Source organism: Canis lupus, chromosome 12 (genome assembly GCF_003254725.2).
Source record: "Canis lupus dingo isolate Sandy chromosome 12, ASM325472v2, whole genome shotgun sequence".
NCBI lineage: Eukaryota > Metazoa > Chordata > Mammalia > Carnivora > Canidae > Canis > Canis lupus.
Window position 1 is genome coordinate 37,661,318 of NC_064254.1, and position 21,451 is coordinate 37,682,768.

The 21,451-nt window shown below is 38.9% G+C and overlaps 1 protein-coding gene across 1 annotated transcript in view; it reads right to left on the reverse strand.

The window, feature by feature from the left end:
- Positions 1 to 4,132: 4,132 nt before the first annotated feature.
- IMPG1 (interphotoreceptor matrix proteoglycan 1) overlaps positions 4,133 to 21,451 on the reverse strand; it is a 150,010-nt gene continuing 132,691 nt past the window's right edge. The window contains exons 15-17 of the mRNA XM_049092285.1: positions 16,641 to 16,836; positions 6,807 to 6,879; positions 4,133 to 5,260 (exon numbers count right to left, since the gene is read on the reverse strand). Of these exons, the coding sequence (XP_048948242.1) occupies positions 5,183 to 5,260; positions 6,807 to 6,879; positions 16,641 to 16,836 (347 nt within the window). The 3' untranslated portion in view covers positions 4,133 to 5,182. The remainder of the gene's footprint in view (positions 5,261 to 6,806; positions 6,880 to 16,640; positions 16,837 to 21,451) is intronic.

A 21,451-nucleotide genomic window follows, 5' to 3' on the forward strand; every position in this document is an offset into this window, starting at 1 on the left:
CTCGCCTTTAATTGGTGTTTTTATTTGATAGGATAGTGAATGATAAACTTAACTAGTAGCAAGTAAAGTCCTTGAAGACAATTTAATAACCAAATTGATTTTTAGTAAGTTGTCCCATTAGTGCTGCTTTCCGAAGGAGTCTTACATATCTCCCAGATACATGTAAGCTCTAGACAGAAAACTCATCAGACAGGTTAAGATTATTATAATGAGAGAACTTAATGTTTTGAAGAATTTGTAAGACATTTATCACAGCAAACCATCTTTGTAAGTCTTTAGTAGGTAATAAAATTATAGTTTTAAGCCATTTTGTTGCTAATTATGTCACAGAGCTGTCCTAGAACTTATTATCTATTTAAAGTAATCTCCTGAGTTAATTTTGGCTACCAGGAGAATTGCCCTAATTCAGATAGACTTATGATAACCTACATACAATAGATGTGTGCGCGCACGCGCACACACACACACACACACAGAGAAGCCCCTTTGCTGGAAAAATTTGGGACCCTACCAGCCTTTAAGGAAAATAGCAGAAATGGTGTTCTAAAAGATGTTGATATAGCCACTTTACAGTATTCGCAATCACACCCATAAACATTATGTGAAAACTGTAGGAATCAAAAGTAAATTCCTACTTTAATGTCATCTTAATTAAGATTTAAAATTTTAAATTTAAACCATGCTGTATATTAAGAACTAATCTTAATGCTTGTCTTACTCAATACATGTTCCTTCCTTAGTGTATACTTTGCAAAAGTAGACATACATAAAATATTAAAAATGAGAAGGAAAAATGTTTTCACATTCCATTTAATTATAGTATAATTCCTAATTCCACTAACATATTTAAGGTATGTATTGTGAGCTGTGGGTATACTCTGAGAGCAGGAATGTTTCTCTAATACACATAGGTCAAGAGAACAATGAATCTTCTTAGTTGTAAAGTTGAGTAGATGGCACCTTCTCTCAAAGGATTATGTGAGGAAAAATGAAATAATGCACGGAGGACAAGCCCACACAAGAGATATTGTATTGTAACTCACATTCTGCTTCTTATAATGACTTTTTAATAGGTCATTCTTTCCTATAACACAGTGAACATTTTTTTAAGAAAATACAACCTTACATGGAAGATAGATGGTCTTTGTGGCAGCTTAGCTAGAAAACAGAAATTTATAGGCAAGAATAATGAAGATTAATTGTAGAACTTTATTAATTGGAGTAAAAAATTTTTTTAAAAATTTCATTCACAGGTTATTACGATGGTTCTCAGGGGATCCAGATATATAGATCTTTGGTTTCTTTACATGAAGTACCTTGAATACTTGGATAAGTAGAATAAATATTATTGAATGAATCAGCCAGTCAATAATCCAATATTAGTGGTAGGTCTGCCTCCTTTTATAGACGAGCTAAAAGAGATCAAGAGGGGTCAAATAATTTAGTTCTAGACCATAAAAGAGATTATAAATGCTTTTGTTCCAGTCATGTGGAGCAAAAAGAATCAAGCAAATGTTTTTGAGTAGCTCCCTGTTGATTTTGTCATTCCACACCTTCAGAAGATGTGACATTTTCACTATATATCATTACCAGAAATAACAAGTATTGAGAGTTTTTAGTTCTCTGAGAAGAAATAAAACTAACAAGGGAGGGGAGGATAGAAGATCTCTAAAAATGAGAACAAGGATAAGTTGAGGGGATCAAATGTTAACAATAAGGAAGAAGAGAAGCAATGGTGGAAGAGAAATCAGTCTGCCCCTGAAGACTCTACATCCCCAGGTTGAAGAACACTGATATATTTTAGGTGACAAAGCACTCCAAGATCTTAGCTGAGTTTTAGAATGAATTGAATGTAATAGAGAAGCAGAAACTATGGTTATTAATACTTGGATGAAGAGAGAACTGGTATATAAATTCTTGGCATGTAGAAATGGCAGTGCCACACTGGAGAGGGCCAGCAGTAAGGAGACATTCTGTGCATCAGCCTCATGAAGGGATAAAGCTGAAAGACTTTGAAAGGTAGAGTCTACCCAACAGGTAGACTTCCCCATCACTAATTTAATATATGAAGTAAGTAAGTTTGGTTGTCATACTTTTCAAGAAATTTTTCAAAAGATAATCAGGAAAAAAATGTGCATTACAAAAAGAATCTTTACTTTGTATCTATGCAGCATCTCCCCTTCAGACCTCAAATAGGCTTACTAATTGGCCATTTTCTTTTCACTTTTGAAAATCCATGTAATTGCAACTGATACTTAATTTTTCCTCATTTCCTTAAAAAATGTATATTTGATTCTTTCTTAAAACACTGATGTACTGGAAACAGAAATAATAAATGCTGTCTGTGTAGAATTTCCTCTTGCATCTTGTGCTTTTCATACAGTTACAGGGTGTTAGAAACAAAACAGCTGTAAACACGGCACTTGTTCCAGGTTTCAGATGGAGTAAGTTGCAGAGTCTGGGGTCCCGAGCCTTACCCAGTCACCAGGGCTGGAAACCCTGTGCAAGTTGGCTGGCGGAAGAGCCAGAGGAACTCAGGTGACCAGAACATCCTTGAGTTTTGGCCCCAAACTGTTACGGGTTTTCCGTCCAGGGAACAAGTAGGACCATGTGTGACCTGAGACTACTCACACTGACTAGATTGTAGAGAACCCAAACCTTGGCTGCCTTTCCCCAGGCCTTTACCAATCTGTTGATGAGATGATGGGATGTAAAAATTGGGGATCCAAGGAAGAGCTCTTGCTGAAATTTGGAATATAGGCAGTCTCTAGAAGCTACTTCATGCCCGCATCTGGAACCTACCATGATGCAGGTGGGTCTTCTGAGAGTGCAGGTCAACGACTCTTCTCCAGCTGGTTGGGAAAGACCAACCAAAATGTGGGTAATCCAATGAGTGAGAGGCTCGGGCTTCAAAGGGTGGCCTTTCTAACCGAGGATGGAGTGTTTACATACTTCTCTTTACCCATCAAAAACTTCATTCCCGGGACACCTGGGGGCTCAGCAAGTGGCTGAGCGTCTCCCTTCAGCCCAGGGCATGATCGTGGAGTCCCAGGATCGAGTCCCACATCGGGCTCCCTGCATGGAGCCTGCTTCTCCCTCTGCCTGTGTCTTTGCCTCTCTTTCTCTGTCTCTCATGAGTAAATAAATAAAACCTTTAAAAAAAAAAAAACTACATTCCCTACTCTTGTTAGAGCACAACTGAAATGTAGAGGATGGAGGGCATGTTATGAAGATGTGATCACGTTAGATTTTCATTTTCTCTTTTTTATTTATTTTTTTAAAATGTTTTTATTTATTTGAGAGAGAGAGAGAGAGAGCATGCAAGCAGGAGTGGGAGGAGGGGCAGAGGAACAAGCAGACTCCCTGCGGGTTGTGGAGCCTATCACAGGGCTGGATCCCAGCACCCTGAGTTCATGACCTGAGCTGAAGTCAGATGCTTAACCTACTGAGCCACCCAGATGCCCCTCATTTTCTCTCTGACACTTTTTTTTTTTTTTTTTTTTTTAGTTTTTATTTACTTGAGAGAGAGCATGAGCAGGGAGAGAAGCAGAGGGAGAGGGAGAAACAGACTCCTTTACTGAGCAGGGAGCCCGATGACATGGGCCCTGATCCCAGGACCCTGGGATCATGACCTGAGCCAAAGGCAAGCTCTTAACCAACTGAGCCACCCAGGTGCTCCTCATTTTCTGTCTTGATGGAATTGTTTTCATATGTTTTTGGTTGGCCTATCATGCTTCTTAACAAGCATGTTTTCCTCTGTGTTCCAGGGACATGGAAGTGAGTAGGTATATCTCCTGCCACCATTCTTTGCTTTGTGGCACTTGATCAATATATCACAATTTGAAGTCCTTATCCTATATCACAATTCCTTACTCTGGGATAGGATTGGGGTGGGAATAGGATGAATGCTATGTATTTCTGAGGCCAAAGGAGTGGGTTATCAAGGGTTTATAACTAGGGGGAGAAATACCACTTCCCAAAAGATTGTATCTATTATTAGGAAATATTTGTTTTTATTCTTGAAGTTTTACTGCTAAAATATTGCTATCAATGTTTAATATTTTATCTTTTGGTAGCATGAAAGTAATTTATCATAATCCATAAAGAAAATCCAGGGAATAGCTAGTAAAACACATCCATTTTATTATAAATCTATGAATATGGTGCTTATATTTTATTGAAATTAATGTTTTGCAGGAAATATTTTAATAGTGGAACATTTGAAATAGATACAGAGGAATCATTTTTCTTTAAGTAGCACATTAAAAACTGGCTAAAATAGATTACCTTGATACCAATCTACCCATGCACAAAGGAAAGTTAGTGTCGAGTATTCAATGACATTATTAAATTATAGGAAGGCATAGTTCATCTGTGATGGAAAACAGGAGTTGGTTATGTTACAAAGTACAAAGTCACTTTTTCTCCCCAATATAGGGTCTGGCCTTAATATATACAGCTTTATGTGACTGGTCACAAGAAAAGTTAGATTTCCCATGGTATGTATATGTGAACCCCAGTTCCTTTTTTTAAAAAAAAGAACAATTCAGAAATTATTGGCAATAAAATGATCTGTGCAAATACTAATTTCCAAAACTAGTGTGCCTGAAGAATTGAAGGGATGTGTGTGTGTGTGTGTGTGTGTGTGTGTGTGTTACAGACATTGAAGTGTGGAGCAAATACACCCCCACCAGTGTTTACATACTGGATACATTCATGATTCAGAGAGACCTGCGTCTCCTTGTACAAGTAGTCATCTTTTATGGACCATGTAACCCATGAAGTCAGCTTTGCTCCCTTCTATATTTCTCAACCTCCCTCAAACAATAAGTAAGCTGCACTTGTAAATGATCTGTGAGTAGTATTTTAAGGGCAGCTGGAAGCAAACCTGGTTTGCTCTCACTTTGACTATGGGTCAGGAGTAGCTGAAATATGTTTTACTGATTGTGTTTTGGGTTTTGATAATAAGCATATTTTTCTGCAGAATGTGCTAATCATCAAGTACACAATTCTCTATTTGAAACATGGTGTGTATTGGTTCTCAATGTTGACTCTATGCCTGGATTCCAATGACTGGTGAATATGCCTGCCTATATTTTCAGGACTTTAAGAGTGGATACAATTTTCCTGGAGAAAGCAAGCCATTTCTCTTGAGACAGATTAAATTACAATCTGTACATTTTTAATTTCCTTCCCCATCTTGATAGTTAAATTCTTCATATCCTCCGGTAAGTACTTCAGAATTTCTTTTCCTGATTATCTGGAAGAGAAATAGTTTTAAGACTTAAGAAATGCCACCTGAGGTCAAATCTGTATTTCACTCCAGTGTCACTTCTGCTGGTGTTAGAAAGAATATGCATGCTGTTTAGGGTGTCCTCTTGGAAAGGTTTGGAGATGCCCTCCAACATATTCCTACCTTTATAATGTAGTAGGAATATATTCCATCTCTTTTTAAACCCATTTAGATTCTCAGGCTGAACCATCTCTTGAAGCAGAAGGGACAAACAGTTCATGACCAGTCACCACATTCCCAACCGTAGCCGACGTGATTATTCTATGCTGCTTCTTTGTTTGAAATGTGGTCCTTAATTTTACCTAGTACTTTAGGATTTATTTGGTGTTTCCATCCTCCCGGACATTTTGTTAATATCAAATCTGATGTTTCATTGTCATTTTTTGGCTCTAAGACTGAATTTTTTCTGACTTTCCAATTTCCTTTACTTCAGGAAATCAAAATAGCACACGTTATTCCCAGTGTGCACCTAGATAACATGAAATTGAGTCTTTGGTGTGGTTGCCTCAGTATCCTTGATTATATATTGATGGTAATAACTTGTTTCAGGTACAAGCTTTGATGCGTTCATTTCCACCCAACTCTAGATCTCAGGTAGAGTGGGCACTGGTTGATTATCACTCACTCTTACCATCAGAGGTGGTACATTTTTTTGAAATTTTAAATTTTAGACTAAAAGTTGTTCAAGATATTTTCTCAAAAGTTATTTTTAAAAACTGTCTAATTTAACCTGGTTATAGATAGGTTATTTCCCTTTGTAAGAAAATTATTTTAGCAAAATAAGTTGGATGAATAATTTGAAAGGGATACCTAGAACACTGGAAGGAACATTTATCTGAGGATGAACCTTTAGGAATTTTTCAATCTACTCGCTGTTCACAAATCATGTTTCTCCTATAGATTTTTCTACATATTTTTGCTTTAGCTCATTATTTGAAATCAAAAGAAGATATTTTATAAGAATATGCATAAAATTATTCAGTTCCAGGAATATAAATTATTATGAAAATTTCTACCTGTTGCAATGCAGTTGCTAAATTGCACATAAGCTTTTATTAGAAAAAGTGAGTAAAATACTTGGATCATTTCTGTTATTTTATTGTTTTGTTTATACACTTCAGGTATTTTTTAAAGATTTATTTATTTATTCAGAGAGAGACAGGGGCAGAGACACAGACAGAGGGAGAAGCAGGCTCCATTCAGGAAGTCCAACGTGGGACTCAATCCCGGGTCTCCAGGATCACGCCCTAGGCTACAGGCAGCACTAAACCGCTGCGCCACCAGGGCTGGCTGACCTATACATCAGTTAATGCCAGCCTTGTCTCTATTTTCCTTGCACTAAGAAATGCATCCGTCTCTCACCCCTGCTTACAATACTAAATTAAAAAGCTAGGTGAATAAATGGAAAGTGCTCTTACTTATCTCTATTTAAAACAAGAGTCAGACCTAGAAATATTTTAAATTTTCTTTAAAATTCAGTAATTAAAACCAACATATAAAAGTATTATTTTACCTTGTTATTTTGCTCCTGTTGGAACTTTTTAACACGAGTTTTGTATGCTTGATTTCTAGAGTGACCTGGTGACCTACAAAAGAAAGCAAAAACATGGTATCCTATTTCCTGGGCTTATCAATATTAATAGCCACTCTAACCTTCTACTATTTTGGCTTTAAAATTACTATGACAATGAAAATGGATAGCCTGTTTTTGCAGGGGCCTTCCATTACAGCTAGAGAACTATGCCTTCTGCATCCGCTCCTGAGTTTTGCCTTCCAGTTGGCTTACTGTTTCTTAGGCAGTGGTGTCAGAAGGATTGAGCAAAGCTCATGGGAAAGATGAGTGATAACTTCACCTTGCAAAAGTGGAGTTATTTTTTGCTGTTTTTTAAAGTCAAGCTGTGAGTCGTGGTTGCTGAAAAACAACTGTGCAAGGACATTTGTTCATACAATTTAAAAATAAAAGTTATTTTAAAATTTGACATTTATAATTCAAGACTTTTTAATATACATATTATATCATTTCTGATGATAGTGTATACACATTTTGCACCTTGCTTTTTCCCTCTTTCCGTGATAAAATGGACATAATATTGGGAATACTTTCTGTTCCCTTATCAGTAAACTGTTTTCTTTCTCCCGACATGCTGTCCATTATAATTCCAGGGAAAGCTGGAGAGAGGGTATCACTATAGGAAGGAAGGAAGGAAGAGTGTCTCCTGGAGGTGTAGTTGGAGAAGACTTCATTGTTCCCGTTTACCACCAGCTAAGGGAGCATTTTTAGCTCCTACTTACCCTGGCTGGGTAATTTGGAGGATCTGAAAATCCTAAAGCATGGGCTGGTGCCTGGGGTCAGACTAGATCACAGATGAGGAAACTAGGAGGATAGAAATTTTCCAAAGGGCCTGGTGAGGCCAGAAGAGCTCTCTGCCCCCAACCCCCATACATTTAGATACCACCTTGGAGAAAGGAAGGGAAGGGAAAGGATTTTGAGCCTGATTCTATATTCCAAGGGAACAGAGTTGCCTAAAGTGATTGCTTCAACCATTAATCCGATGAAGTATTAAAATTGGATTGGATTATATTACTCTAACCCTCCCTGCTTAGTTTCCTCCCACCCCCAACCCTTCCCTATCCATAGGAGAAAGTGCTCAGAAGGGAGTCAGGAACAATGACTAGAGATAAAAAATGGATTCTTCTCCTGCCTGAGGTTTAGCAAGTTAGTAAATCTGGGATCATATTGTAGTTAAGACAAGTGCTTTCTCATTAAAATCTCCTCATAGATGCCACTTTGCATCATCATTTCTTTTATCTGGCTCCTATGTTTGGAAATAATTTTCATTTCATAAAAAACATCATGGAGGACACATTAGGCCTATTAAATTAAAGGACAGAGTAAAAATTTTTAGACTGAGGAGGAAAAGTCATAAATAATTTACTCTATTAGATCTAGATTTGCATTTTCTGCATATGTATAATGATAATTGTAATTAATAAAAGTCAAACTCATTAAGCTAAAAAAGGGACCTCTTTTTGTTTACAAAATTTTGTTTACTCTTGGAAGAATTTTTACCAAGTCCCTAATATAACCGAACCTATGTATATAGGACAATCAAAATTTAAGGAAATGAAAACTGTATGGGGTATACTTATAAACACTGAACTGAGGAAAAGAATAGAAGGAAAACCAAAAAGTAAAAATAGAATGAATGATGACTTGGCAGTAGAATGACAAAGAAAACAAACTGAAAATATTCATTGTGTATCAATGGACCCATCAGTAAGGCATTTGCCTTTGATATAGTTTTCCCATCTCTTTCTTCACTTTCAGGTGGAGTGACAAAAACACAGCCCAGTTTACAAAGCATTAGAGAATCCTGCTTTTGTTGTGACACACTTCAGTGTTGTCAGCTGATTTGCTTCTGAGTTTAGGCTTATTTTTTTTTTGAAGATTTTATTTACTTATTTATGAGAGACACAGAGAGAGAGAGGCAGAGACACAGTCAGAGGGAGAAGCAGGCTCCATGCAGGGAGCCCGACGTGGGACTCCAGGATCACGCCCTGAGCCGAAGGCAGATGCTAAACCGCTGAGCCACTCAGGCATCCCATGAGCTTAGGTTTAAATGCCAGTACGGACTCTCAGTTTTTTCCTTACAGGGCTGCCCATTTGATATCAAACAGCTCCAATAATGCTAGCAGCAGAGTAGTTTACCCTGAAGAGCACTATCTGATTTGTTCCTCATCTAAACCCATGAATGTATTCCTATCATCCCCATTATATAGGCAAGAAATTTGAGTCTTAAAGTTGTTCTGGTTGCAACTATTTGGGGTATTGCTTGAATTTTAACTTGTTCTAACTCTAAAGCCTCCAGTCTTAATCACTGTCTTCATCGATGGTTGATAAGGTCTTAAACTGTTATCTGATCCTCACTTAAGTAAACTGTCAGAGACATAAATGATGGCATCTTGAGGCAAAGGAGGAGGTGGCAGGGATTCTGGGGCGGGGGGGGGGGGGGTTCCTTAGCACCACTGTCCTTTGGTTGTTCCTCTGCCTAGAGTCTGTCTGAGGCAGCTCCTGGGGGCAAGGCATTTGTCCTCATGGGGAAAGATCAGGGTTTAACATTGAGCAATTCTTGTCCTTTCTATGGTTAACTGGAATAGTAGTTGAGTGTATCTGTCATTCCACATATTTCCTATACTTTTCCTTACATATTTGAATCATACAAAATTGTCAATATTTGATGATTGGTTATTGAAAAAATGGTAATGCCATATCGTTGAATCTAATATACTTATAAGTACATAGTTTTAATATTAAATTATTATAGAAACAGGATATATTATCCTGCAACTTACTTTCTCATTTAATTAAAATGTCTTATTTCTATGGCAGCTCCAGTAGAGCTATATTACTGCTTTTAATATGGAACTGTTATGTTCCATAGTGACTAATATACCACACCTTGTGTGACTTAACTACTTCTCCATAAATGAGATGTCCAGTCAAAGCATGATGCTGTGAGCATTTTTGTAAATGTATCTTACTGCACAAATGCAACTATTTTTCTAGGAATAATTGTCTAAAAGTAGAGTATTTGAATCAAATTTAAAATTTTATCAATAGGGATCCCTGGGTGGCTCAGCGGTTTAGCGCCTGCCTTTGGCCCAGGGCGCGATCCTGGAGTCCCAGGATCGAGTCCCACGTCGGGCTCCTGGCATGGAGTCTGCTTCTCCCTCTGCCTGTGTCTCTACCTCTCTTTCTCTCTCTGCGTCTATCATGAATAAATAAATAAAATCTTTAAAAATAAAATAAAATAAAATTTTATCAATATTAACAAATATTTCTTGGAAAAAGGTTTTTCCAATTTACACATCCACCAGCAATGCTGGATAGAAGGAGAGATCACAACCAACACCAAAGAAATACAAACAGTTATAAGAACACATTATGAGCAACTATATGCCAACAAATTAGGCAATCTGGAAGAAATGGATGCATTCCTAGAAACGTATAAACTACCAAAACTGAAACAGGAAGAAATAGAAAACCTGAACAGACTCATAACCAGCAAGTAAATTGAAGTAGCAATCAAAAATCTCCCAACAAACAAGAGTCCAGGGCTGGATGGCTTCCCAGAGGAATTCTACCAAGTATTTAAAGATAAAGTAATACCTATTCTTCTGAAGCTGTTTCAAAAAATAGAAATGGAAGGAAAATTTCCAAACTCCTTGGAGGCCAGCATTACCTTGATCTCAAAAGCAGACAAAGACCCCACCACAAAGGAGAATTACAGACCAATATCCCTGATGAACATGGATGCAAAAACTCTCACCAAAATACTAACCCATAGGATCCAACAGTACATTAAAAGGATTATTCACCACGACCACGTGGGATTTATTCCTGAGCTGCAAGGCTGATTCAACATCTGCAAATCAATCAATGTGATACACTACATTAATAAAAGAAAGGACAAGAACCAAAGGATCCTCTCAACAGATGCAGAAAAAGCATTTAACAAGGGACAGCATCCTTTCTTGATTAAAACACTTCACAGTGTAGGGATAGAGAGAACATACCTCAATAGCATAAAAGCCATATATGGAAAGCCCACAGTGAATATCATTCTCAATGGGGAAAAACTGAGAGCTTTTCCCCTAAGGTCAGGAACATGGCAGAGATGTCCACTATCACCACTGTTGTTGAACATAGTACTAGAAGTCCTAGCCTCAGCAATCATACGACTAAAAGAAATAAAAGGCATCTGAATCAGCAAAGATGTCAAACTCTCAGTCCTCACAGATGACATGATACTCTACGTGGAAAGCCCAACAGACTCCACCTCAAAATTGCTAGAATTCATACAGGAATTCAGCAACGTGGCAGGATATAAAATCAATGCACAGAAATCAGTTGCACTTCTATAAACTAATGAATGAGACAGAAGAAAGAGAAATTAAGGAGCCAATCTCATTTATAATTGCACCAAAACCCATCAGAGACCTAGGAATAAACCTCATCAAAAAGGCAAAGGATCTGTACTCAGAAAACTACAGAACACTCATGAGAGAAATTGAGGAAGACACAAAGAAATGGAAAAACATTCCATGCTCATGGATTGGAAGAACAAATCTTGTTAATATGTCCATGCTACCTAGAGCAATCTATACATTCAATGCAATCCCTATCAAAATGCCATCAACTTTTCTCACAGAGCTGGAACAGATAATCCTAAAATTTATATGGAACCAGAAAAGACTCCAAATAGCCAAAAGAAAATCCAAGCTGGTGGCATCACAATTCTGGACTTCAAGCTCTATTACAAAGTTGTAATCATCAAGACAGTATGGTGCTGGCACAAAAACAGACACACAGGTCAATGGAACAGAATAGAGAACCCTAAAATGGACCCTCAACTCTAAGGTCAACTAATCTTCAACAAAGCAGGAAAGAACATCCAGTGAAAAAAAGACAGTCTTTTCAGCAAATGGTGTTGGGTAAATTAGACAGCCACATGCAGAAAAATGAAACTGGACCATTTCCTCATACCATATGCAAAAATATACTCAAAATGGATGAAAAACCTAAATGTAAGACAGGAATCCATCAAAATCCTAGAGAAGAACACAAGCAGCAACCTTTGTGACCTTGGCTGCATCAACTTTCTTACTAGACATGTCTCTAAAGGCAAGGGAAACAAAGGCAAAAATGAACTATTGGGAGTTCATCAAAATAAAAACCTTCTGCACAGCAAAGGAAACAATCGACAAAAGGACAACTGACAGAATAGGAGAAGATATTTGCAAATCTTATCAGATAAAGGGCTAGTCTCCAAAATCTACAAAGAATTTATCAAACTCAACACCCAGAGAAAAAAATCCAATCAAGAAATGATCAGAATTGGGGATCCCTGGGTGGCGCAGCGGTTTAGCGCCTGCCTTCAGCCCCGGGCCTGATCCTGGAGTCCCAGGATCGAGTCCCACATCAGGCTCCCTGCATGGGACCTGCTTCTCCCTCTGCCTGTGTCTCTGCCTCTCTCTTTCTCTCTCTCTCTCTCTCTCTCTCTCTAATGAATAAATAAATAAAATCTTAAAAAAAAAAGAAATGAGGATAAGACATGAACAGACATTTCTCCAAAGAAGACATACAAATGGCCAATAGACACATGAAAAAATGCTCCACATCACTCAGCATCAGGGAAATGTAAATCAAATCACACCAGTCAGAATGGCTAAAATTAACAAGTTGGGAAACAACAGATGTTGGTGAGGATGTGGAGAAAGGAGAAACCCTTGTACATCGTGGGTCAGAATGCTGTGGCCACTCAGAAAACAGTAGGGTTTTTTGAAGTTCCTCAAAAAGTTGAAAATAGAGCTACCTTACCACCCAGGAATTGCACTACTGGGTATTTACCCCAGAGATAAAATGTAGTGATATGAAGGGGCACCTGCACCCCCATGTTTATAGCAGCAATGTCCACAGTATCCAAACAATGGAAAGAGCCTAGATCTCCACTGACAGATGAATGGGTTAAAAAGATGTGGTATACGTATACAATGGATATTACTCAGCCATCAAAAAGCAAAATCTTGCCATTTGCAGTGACATGGATGGAGCTAGAGGATAGAATGCTAAGCGAAATAAATCAATCAGAGAAAGACAATTATCATATGTTCTCACTCACATGTGGAATTTAAGAAACAAAACAGAGGATCATAGGGGAAGAAAGAAAAAATAAAACAAGACAACATCAGAGAGGGAAACAAACCGTAAGAGACTCTCAATCATAGGAAACAAACTGAGGGTCGCCGGAGGGGGTGGAGTGCAGGATGGGGTAACTGGGTGATGGGCATTAAGGAGCACAGCTGATGTAATGAGCACTGGATATTATATAAGAATGATGAATCACTGAACTCTACCTCTGAAACCATACATTATATGTTAATTAACTGAACTTAAAAAAAAAACAAACTAGTTTTCTCTGATGTTACCCACACTGGATATTTTTGATATTTTTTTTTTTTACCAAACTCATGAATAACAAATGTTATCTCTTTATTGCTTTTGGATTTCCCTAATTATATTGAGACTGAGCACATCTTTTCCTATGTTTTCCTGGTCATCTGGATTTTTTCTATGAATTGCACTTCTGTATTCTTTGCCCATTTTAATATTAGCATAGTTTGTCTTTTACTGATGTGTAGGAGCTCTTATTATTATGGCTGTTCAACCTTTATGATATAAGATAGGTTATAGATATTTTTCTCCCACCTTGTTAATATGTTAATTTTATTTATGGTGACTTTTTTCCTGGGGAAATCCTCTCACTGTCATCTGGGTTGGTGTCTTAATTAGGGAAGTCATTTTTTAGTTGAGGATTATAGAAATGGTTTTAAAAATAGTTTTCCTCATACTTTCAAAGTTTTGATTTTAGGTTTCAATCTTTGATATGGAATTGATTTGTCTATAGTAAAAAACTAATTTTATTTTTTTCTAAATGGAAGCCAATTGTAGTCTAATCATTATTGACAAGTCCATGCTTTCCTTACTGATTTGAAATGCTTGTTAAAATAAATTCTCTAAATATAAAGGTCTGTTTGGGGTTTATATATATTTGTTCTGTGTATTTATTGTCTAAGTGTTCTAAATATTATTTAATGTATTACTATTCTACAGAGCAACCTCTCCATCATTGTACTTCAAGATTTTCTGTTGTACATTTTCATTTTCAGAGGAAATTTAAAACCAGAATGTAAAATTCCATATCGAATCCTGTTGAGATTAACTTGGAGAACGTTGGCAACATTATCATAGCCCTCACTCACTTGAATGGATACTCTGTGCTTCATCTTCTTTGCAAAGATGCTTTTTAAACATAATTTCATATACTGCTTGCAGTAACCCAATAGATGGATTTTATTAGTCTCATTATTCAATGAGGGAATTGAGATTTTGAGAAGTAATTGGTCCAAGGTGACCTGATTAGTAAATTGCTAAGCCAAATTTTTAATAACAATTTGACTCCAGGATATTGCATCTTAACCACCATTGGGCTAAGTCACTGTCTTTAAAGTGTTAATATTTTAAAAGAACAGGGTAGGTCATTTTTTTTTTTCTGAAAAGCATTATTTATTGGAAAGAAATATTAAAGGAAGTCTCCTTAATCCAGCAAGGACAAATACAGTACCCCTATCCCCCAAAATATATCTCCCATCTGCTCACAAGTTCTCCCCCTGCCCCAATCTCTTGGGATTCCCTGGATTTGTCGATCTGAGGCCAGGGCCTCCATCTGCAATGGAGTCAGTTCCCAGAAGGTCCAGAGCAACATGAAATAGTGCTACCCTATACTTTCTTATCAAGGGATGATGGCCAAAAAAACAACAAATTGGGGTGCTTTGCTTGACAGCTCATCTTAATATCCAGTTCTTCAACAAAGCCTCATACAAGACAGAAGGTAAGGCGTTCTTAGGTGAAATCAAGCTTCCGTGATAAACCGGTTCACCGAAACTAGCAGATGATTCCAAGAAGTCTTTAAGGGATAATTATGCCAAAAGAGGAATCCACACAGTCAAGACATGGCTTTCTTAGGAAGATACAGCTGTTTAATCTTAGCAAGGGCAGCTGCTCTTCTTTCTGTGTTCTGGAACAAGGCACGAATTAAAGCTTTTACTTCACTGGAAGAGAATGCAGCTGCCTAGGGCCCCTTAGTTAACCGTACCGAGTTATCTATCTAGCATTTGTGGCTTGTTGGAGGGGTAGTGTTAACTATTTAACATGGAATGGTGTGCTTTAACTTTTCTAGCGCGTTGTCTTCTCATTATTGGGGGAGGGAGGGTCTCTGCTGGCACTGTCTAACCTGCTTACCTGCCGAATTAGCAGTTTGCTTGTGCTATAACCGTTTAAATTGTAGGTGCAACTTAGGGTAGGCTTTAAAGTGCTGGGTGGTGATTTGAGTTCAAACAATAAAAAATTGTATTTTTTCAAAAAAAAAAAAAAAAAAGAGAGAATGGTACCTTTCTCTAGTTTCTTGTTGATTGAGTGAGTAGGCAGATGGTCATGAGCTCCCTGCTGGGAAATTAGAGGCTGTGGCCACTAGAGTGAAAAGACAGTAAAAACAACCCAGGAGGGGGATCCCTGGGTGGCGCAGCGGTTTGGCGCCTGCCTTTGGCCCAGGGCGCGATCCTGGAGACCCGGGATCGAATCCCACGTCGGGCTCCCGGTGCATGGAGCCTGCTTCTCCCTCTGCCTGTGTCTCTGCCTCTCTCTCTCTCTCTCTGTGACTATCATGAATAAATAAATAAAATATTAAAAAAAAAAAAAAAAAAAAAAAAAAAAAAAAAAAAAAAAAAAAAACAACCCAGGATGATCTACTAAAGATAAGGGTCTAAGGTGATCACCACTGAGGAAATGTCCAGGTGTGTGATTGGAAACTGTTGACCGGGAAAGGTGAGATGGGCTCACAATGAAGCTCTTTAAGGGCAGAGTGCACAGTGTGGACTTTATCTGGGTGTCACAGGACTTCGAAAAGAATTAGGAGCTTTTGTGTTTCCTGATTGTTCATAACACCATCTACACCCTAAAATCTGACTCATGAATAGAAGGCCAATTATATCTGCCTCTTTTTCCCTCTTCTTAAGAGCTTCTCTTAACCTTTTCTGTTGGAAATAAAGGATTGATGAAACATATTATATCTATAGAATAGATTACTATGTAATCATTAAAAATGATGGTACAGAAAATATGTAATGTCATGAGGGAATGTTCTATAAAAAAGCTGAGTATACAGAAGTCAGTCTGATTCCATTTTGCTTTAGAACATTCTATGTAAACTTTCTGTATAAACATGTACATCAAAAGATAATAACAGTTAATATGAATATCATATGATTTTCCTTTCTCATTATTATCTATATTTTCCAAATTTCTTTTAATGAGAGCTATATTTACAAATAGGGAAAAAAACAAATATTACACACACACACACTCCTCAACACCAATTAACGTAGTCGACCATATGGTATTATTTCTTAGAGCTGACACACATTCTTTTTTCTTCCCTTATTGGTGTTAATTAAATACTGTTGAAAGGTTTGGAACAGTGGTCTCGAAGTGTGGTCCCTGGGCCAGCAGCAGTAGCCTTCCCTGGGCCGTACCCAGACCTACTGAATCAAAAAAGAGCTTGGCAGGGCCCGGCCATGTGTTTTAATGAGTTCTACTCTGAGAGATTTTGATGATCACTGGAGATCGAGAACCATGGGTTTAAAGGAATGTAGGCATTCATTCTGATAGGTTTCTCAAAATCAAGAATAACAAATTTGGAGGTATATACAGTTACTGTGCTCGACCTACCTGCACGGAGCTCCCTTACCCTGGATGACCTCACATTCCTCTATGGGTGCACAGATGCCCGGGGCCGGGTGGTCCAGGTGCCCCTGGTCCTCATACCCTGGTCTGCAGCGACATTCTGCTTCCTTGGTCCACTCATTTTTTATACACTGGGCAAATTCACCACAGGCCAGGAATTTGCAGGGATCTGCTTGATCAGCTGTAAGAGATGGGGCAGATTTTAATGAACTCATGGATGCCTGAGCAGTGGAATCGGCAGAAACCAAAAGTTAAGAGACCAAATATATTTGCCATCACTCCGTTTTGGAGTGGGTTACACAATAGTGAGAACAGACTGGAGGGAAAAGTGAAATGCACATTTCTGTATCTTTGAGTTTATAAACATAGGTGATAACATATCTACTCTAAATATAATCATACACAAACTTGGCTGTGCAGTAGAATCAGTGAGAGGCCTTGTTAAAACACAGATTCCTGGTCTTAGCCTCAGTTTCTGAGGCAAAGGGTTTGGGATGGGGACTGAGAGCCTGCATTTCTGAGGAGGTCCTAGATGATGCTGATACATTGAGAGAGCACATTTTGATAACCACCGTATGAGAGAATTAAGATTTTTTATTTGTTAGGGTTTTTTTTTTTAAGATTTTATTTATTTATTCATGAGATGCAGATTGAGAGAGAGAGAGAGGGAGAGAGGCAGAGACACAGGCAGAGGGAGAAGCAGGCTCCATGCAGGGAGCCTGATGTGAGACTCGATTCCTGGTCTTCAGGATCAGGCCCTGGGCTGAAGGCAGGCACCAGACCATTGAGTTACCCAGGGATCCCCAATTTGTTAGGTTTTTAAGGTGAGCATTTTCTGCAGAGATGAGCCGTGAAAGTACATATTTAAATCAGGTATACCTTATAAAGTAGTTAAGTATTTAATGTGGGACAATTTCTTTTCTCTTAGTCCCTTGCTGATCTCCTGGGTCCTAATGTTCAAGATCTTTCCTTTGGGTTAATCGTTTTTCCCCCTATTAAAGTTCAAATAGATATCTAGTCTCTGTTTTGGTTATTTTTTTAATATTTATTTATTTATTTATTTATTTATTTATTTATTTATTTATTTGTTTATTTCGAGGCAGAGACACAGGCAGAGGGAAAAGCAGGCTCCATGCAGGGAGCCCGACGTGGGACTCGATCCCAGGTCTCCAGGATCACACCCTGGGCTGCAGGCAGCGCTAAACCGCTGTGCCACTGGGTCTGCCCTGTTTTGGTTGTTGTTGTCATCTTGACTTTTCTCTTACACTCTAAATTCTGTAGCATTGTCACAGATTTTTTGTAAAGTGGATTAGAAAATCAGGGGAATCTCAGAATATTTAGCTCTGGGAGGCCTGTGGCCCCTGCCAGCTTTCCCATTTTTATAGAGGTGAGCACATGGAGCTCTCAGGCAGAGAAGTGAATGACCTGGGTACCCACATGCTGATGGCAGAACCAGAACAGGCCTCTCAGTTCTCAGACCACTACTCTTTCTGCACTGAAAGGGTTTCCTTTTGAATCACAGCAGTCATTTATCCTTCAGATTATTCTTTCAATAAGAACCTATTATGTGGGATCCCTGGGTGGCGCAGCGGTTTGGCGCCTGCCTTTGGCCCAGGGCGCGATCCTGGAGACCCGGGATCGAATCCCACATCGGGCTGCCGGTGCATGGAGCCTGCTTCTCCCTCTGACTATGTCTCTGCCTCTCTCTCTCTCTCTGTGACTATCATAAATAAATAAAAATTAAAAAAAAAAAAAAGAACCTATTATGTGCAAGGAGCTAGGGCACAGGTAGCCATGCCCCAAGAAGCCTAGGGGCGGGTAAGAAATACATACAGATGTTTCTATGTGAAACAGCCCAGTACATTGTCTAGTATAAGAGCTCTAAAAATGAGGTCTAAATATGAGCCATAAATATAAGTTAGGGAAGAGATCACTGCTTCAGTTATTTCAAGTGAGTTGCATTTGGACATGCAAAGACTATGAAAGGCATCCCAACTGGACCCAGCAGCCTGAACAGAGGCAGAGGTGGGAAAACAACAGATATGAGTCAGGGAAGCATACTTTGGAGGCAGCAGACACTCATGGACAGGAAGGAAGGGAATCAAGACTGGAAAGATAAGGCCAAATTCTCCGTAGGTCTTGAATGCCATGCTAAGGAATTTGGACTCTCTAGTCAAATGGAAGCCGTGGAGGATTTCTGGGCAAGGGAAGGATATCATCAGAATTGTGCTTTAGAAGATATGTAAATAGAATCATCAGAATTAGGATGATGTCGAGTGATCATCTGGCCCCGTATTTCCCAAGTGGGAACATTGGCAGAACTCTAATTCAGCAGGACTTAATAGGTTTTATAATAAGAAGAGATTGGTGGCTAAATAAAGAAAATTTTTTTTTCTCCAAATCCTGGGTGAAATAAATGTAACAGGTTTCTTTCTCTTTCCCTCATTTCTCTTTCTCCCTCTTCTCTCCAAACTCACCCCCTTCTCTTTTTATTTTTGAATTTCCTAGGCTTGGGCATTGGGTGGCTCAGTGGTTGAGCATCTGACCTTCAGCTCAGGTCGTGTATCTGGTTCCCCACTGGGAGCCTGCTTGTTATGTCTCTCTGCCTCTCTCTCTTTGACTCTCACAAATAAATAATAAAATCTTAAAAAAAATAAATTTCTTAGGGTCATTAATAAGCTAAGGCCTATTGTGAATCTTCAAGTGGAGAACATAGTCAGCTGCTATGCCAAGTTCACTGCCCACAAATCTCTGTGTAGGGTCACACAGGGGGCCCGCAATATGGAGTGAGAATTTAGGTGAAGTTATATTTCTCTGCAGCTTGAGGATCCCTTATGGACAAGCAGACCTGATTAAAGCGAACTGGCTTCTTCTGCTTGAAAGTTCCTAAAGCTGGCCATGTTATGGGATCCTTGTCACTGTCAAATTTACCCTGACAACCCAGGTGATTCATATCCAGGGCCTGGTATAATAAATAACAGCTGTCAGCAACTTTACACTCAAGACTTGTAGTCTTGATCATGGAAATCAGGGGGAGTAGTTGGGAGGGTCATTTCCCTCTCTCCAGTGGGGAATAGTATTAACTAAGGAAGCTGATGGAATGCACAGATCCTACCCCTCTGAAGATTTACAGTAAATGTGTGATAACCAAATGAGTTTCATGTTAAAAAATAAAAAAAAAATTACTGTTTTACTATTATTTCCTTCGGCCCAGCCAGGCATCGTCTAGGCACCAGGAAAGCTGAACGGAACACAATAAGGCAACACTGGAGAAATAAGTGTATCCACGTCTGGGAGCCCTGGATCAGACATATTTGAAGAACAAATGCACCTAGTTTATGGATAACTGGCTCTCCCCATGTTATTTATCCAGAACCTGTCTACAGAGAAGTAGGAGACTTCAAATCAGCGAGCTCAGTTTTTGTTTGCCGTGTGTACTTTCCTGGTATGAAGACAACATTCATTGATTTAACAAATATCAATGTGGCCCTTCAAAATCTTCAGCACTAAGAATTTCAGCCCAACTAATTGCTTTAGGTTTTTGTTTTATACTTTTATATAAGACTTTACATTTTATGTATTTTTTTTTATTTTTGAAAAAGATTTTATTTATTTATTTATGAGAGACACAAAGAGAGAGAGGCTCCCTGTGGGAGTCCAGTGTGGGACTCATCCCAGGACAACCCCAGGAACACAGCCTGAGCCGAAGGCAGCTCCTCAACCACTGAGCCACTCAGGTCCCCCAAGATTTTACATTTTAGAATGTTAGAGCTGAGAGGTATTTTAGAACCTTCTCACAAATCTGCTCACTTTGCAGATGAGGAAGCTGAGACTCAGGCTGAGTGCTGCCAAGCTCAAGGCTGTGTGAGCGGGTCACCTGTGTGCACGGAAGTTCCAGGGAAGGAAAGAGCCAGGAGGGGGAGCTGTGGGACCGGGCATGAAAGGCAACTGCAGTTCATGAGAATCGTTAATAGAAGAGATCTTATTTAGAAATTTAATTTGTGAACCAGCCCCTACTGCTTCCATTATTATAGCTGAAAAATACTTTCCCTCGGTGTGTTGATGGCCCTCTACTTACGTGCCAATCTTGGAGGGACACACCTACAACTTCTACTTAAGAAGAACTGCATGTGGGCTGATGGTGGGGAGGAGGTGCCCCAGAAGAGAAGAGGCTGTTCGATGGATGACAGTTTCATAACAATTTCTTAAGCGAAGCTTTGCCTATACTGTTATCATTTTCTTTCTTAGTCACATCCCAAAGACATTTCTCTTTAGAATGATGGACTCCGTCATGATTTGCTGTAGGCCATTTGACTATTAGCCTCCTCCTTAACACATCCCCAGGGCTTTGCACAAAATAGAGTTTGCACAAAATCAGTCTGAACTTCCCACTTTCTGCTCTTGGTTGGGTCAATCCTGACAGTGTAAACATTATGTAGCAACAACCTGAAATGCTGTGTTCTGAACATAGACTGTAACTTGGAAAGAGGGAAGACAAAGAGATTTGAAAACAATAGTTGATTAGGAAGAGAACAACTGGACACCATTTCCTAGAATAATATTTTCAAGTCATCATCCAGTTGTGTGTGGATATGACGAAGTGAAGCCCTCGTGAATGGCTGGTGCCTAGACTAGTTGGCCTATAATTGCCTTGGCTTCCTGGCAAAAATACATTATTTTTATGGTTGGAACTAGGGAGAGGTTTCTTCATGAGCCTGTACCACACCCACCAAACACCTATTATCGTTTAGGGTCGCCTCTGGTCTTACTATAATTGCTTGCTGGCAAAATGAATT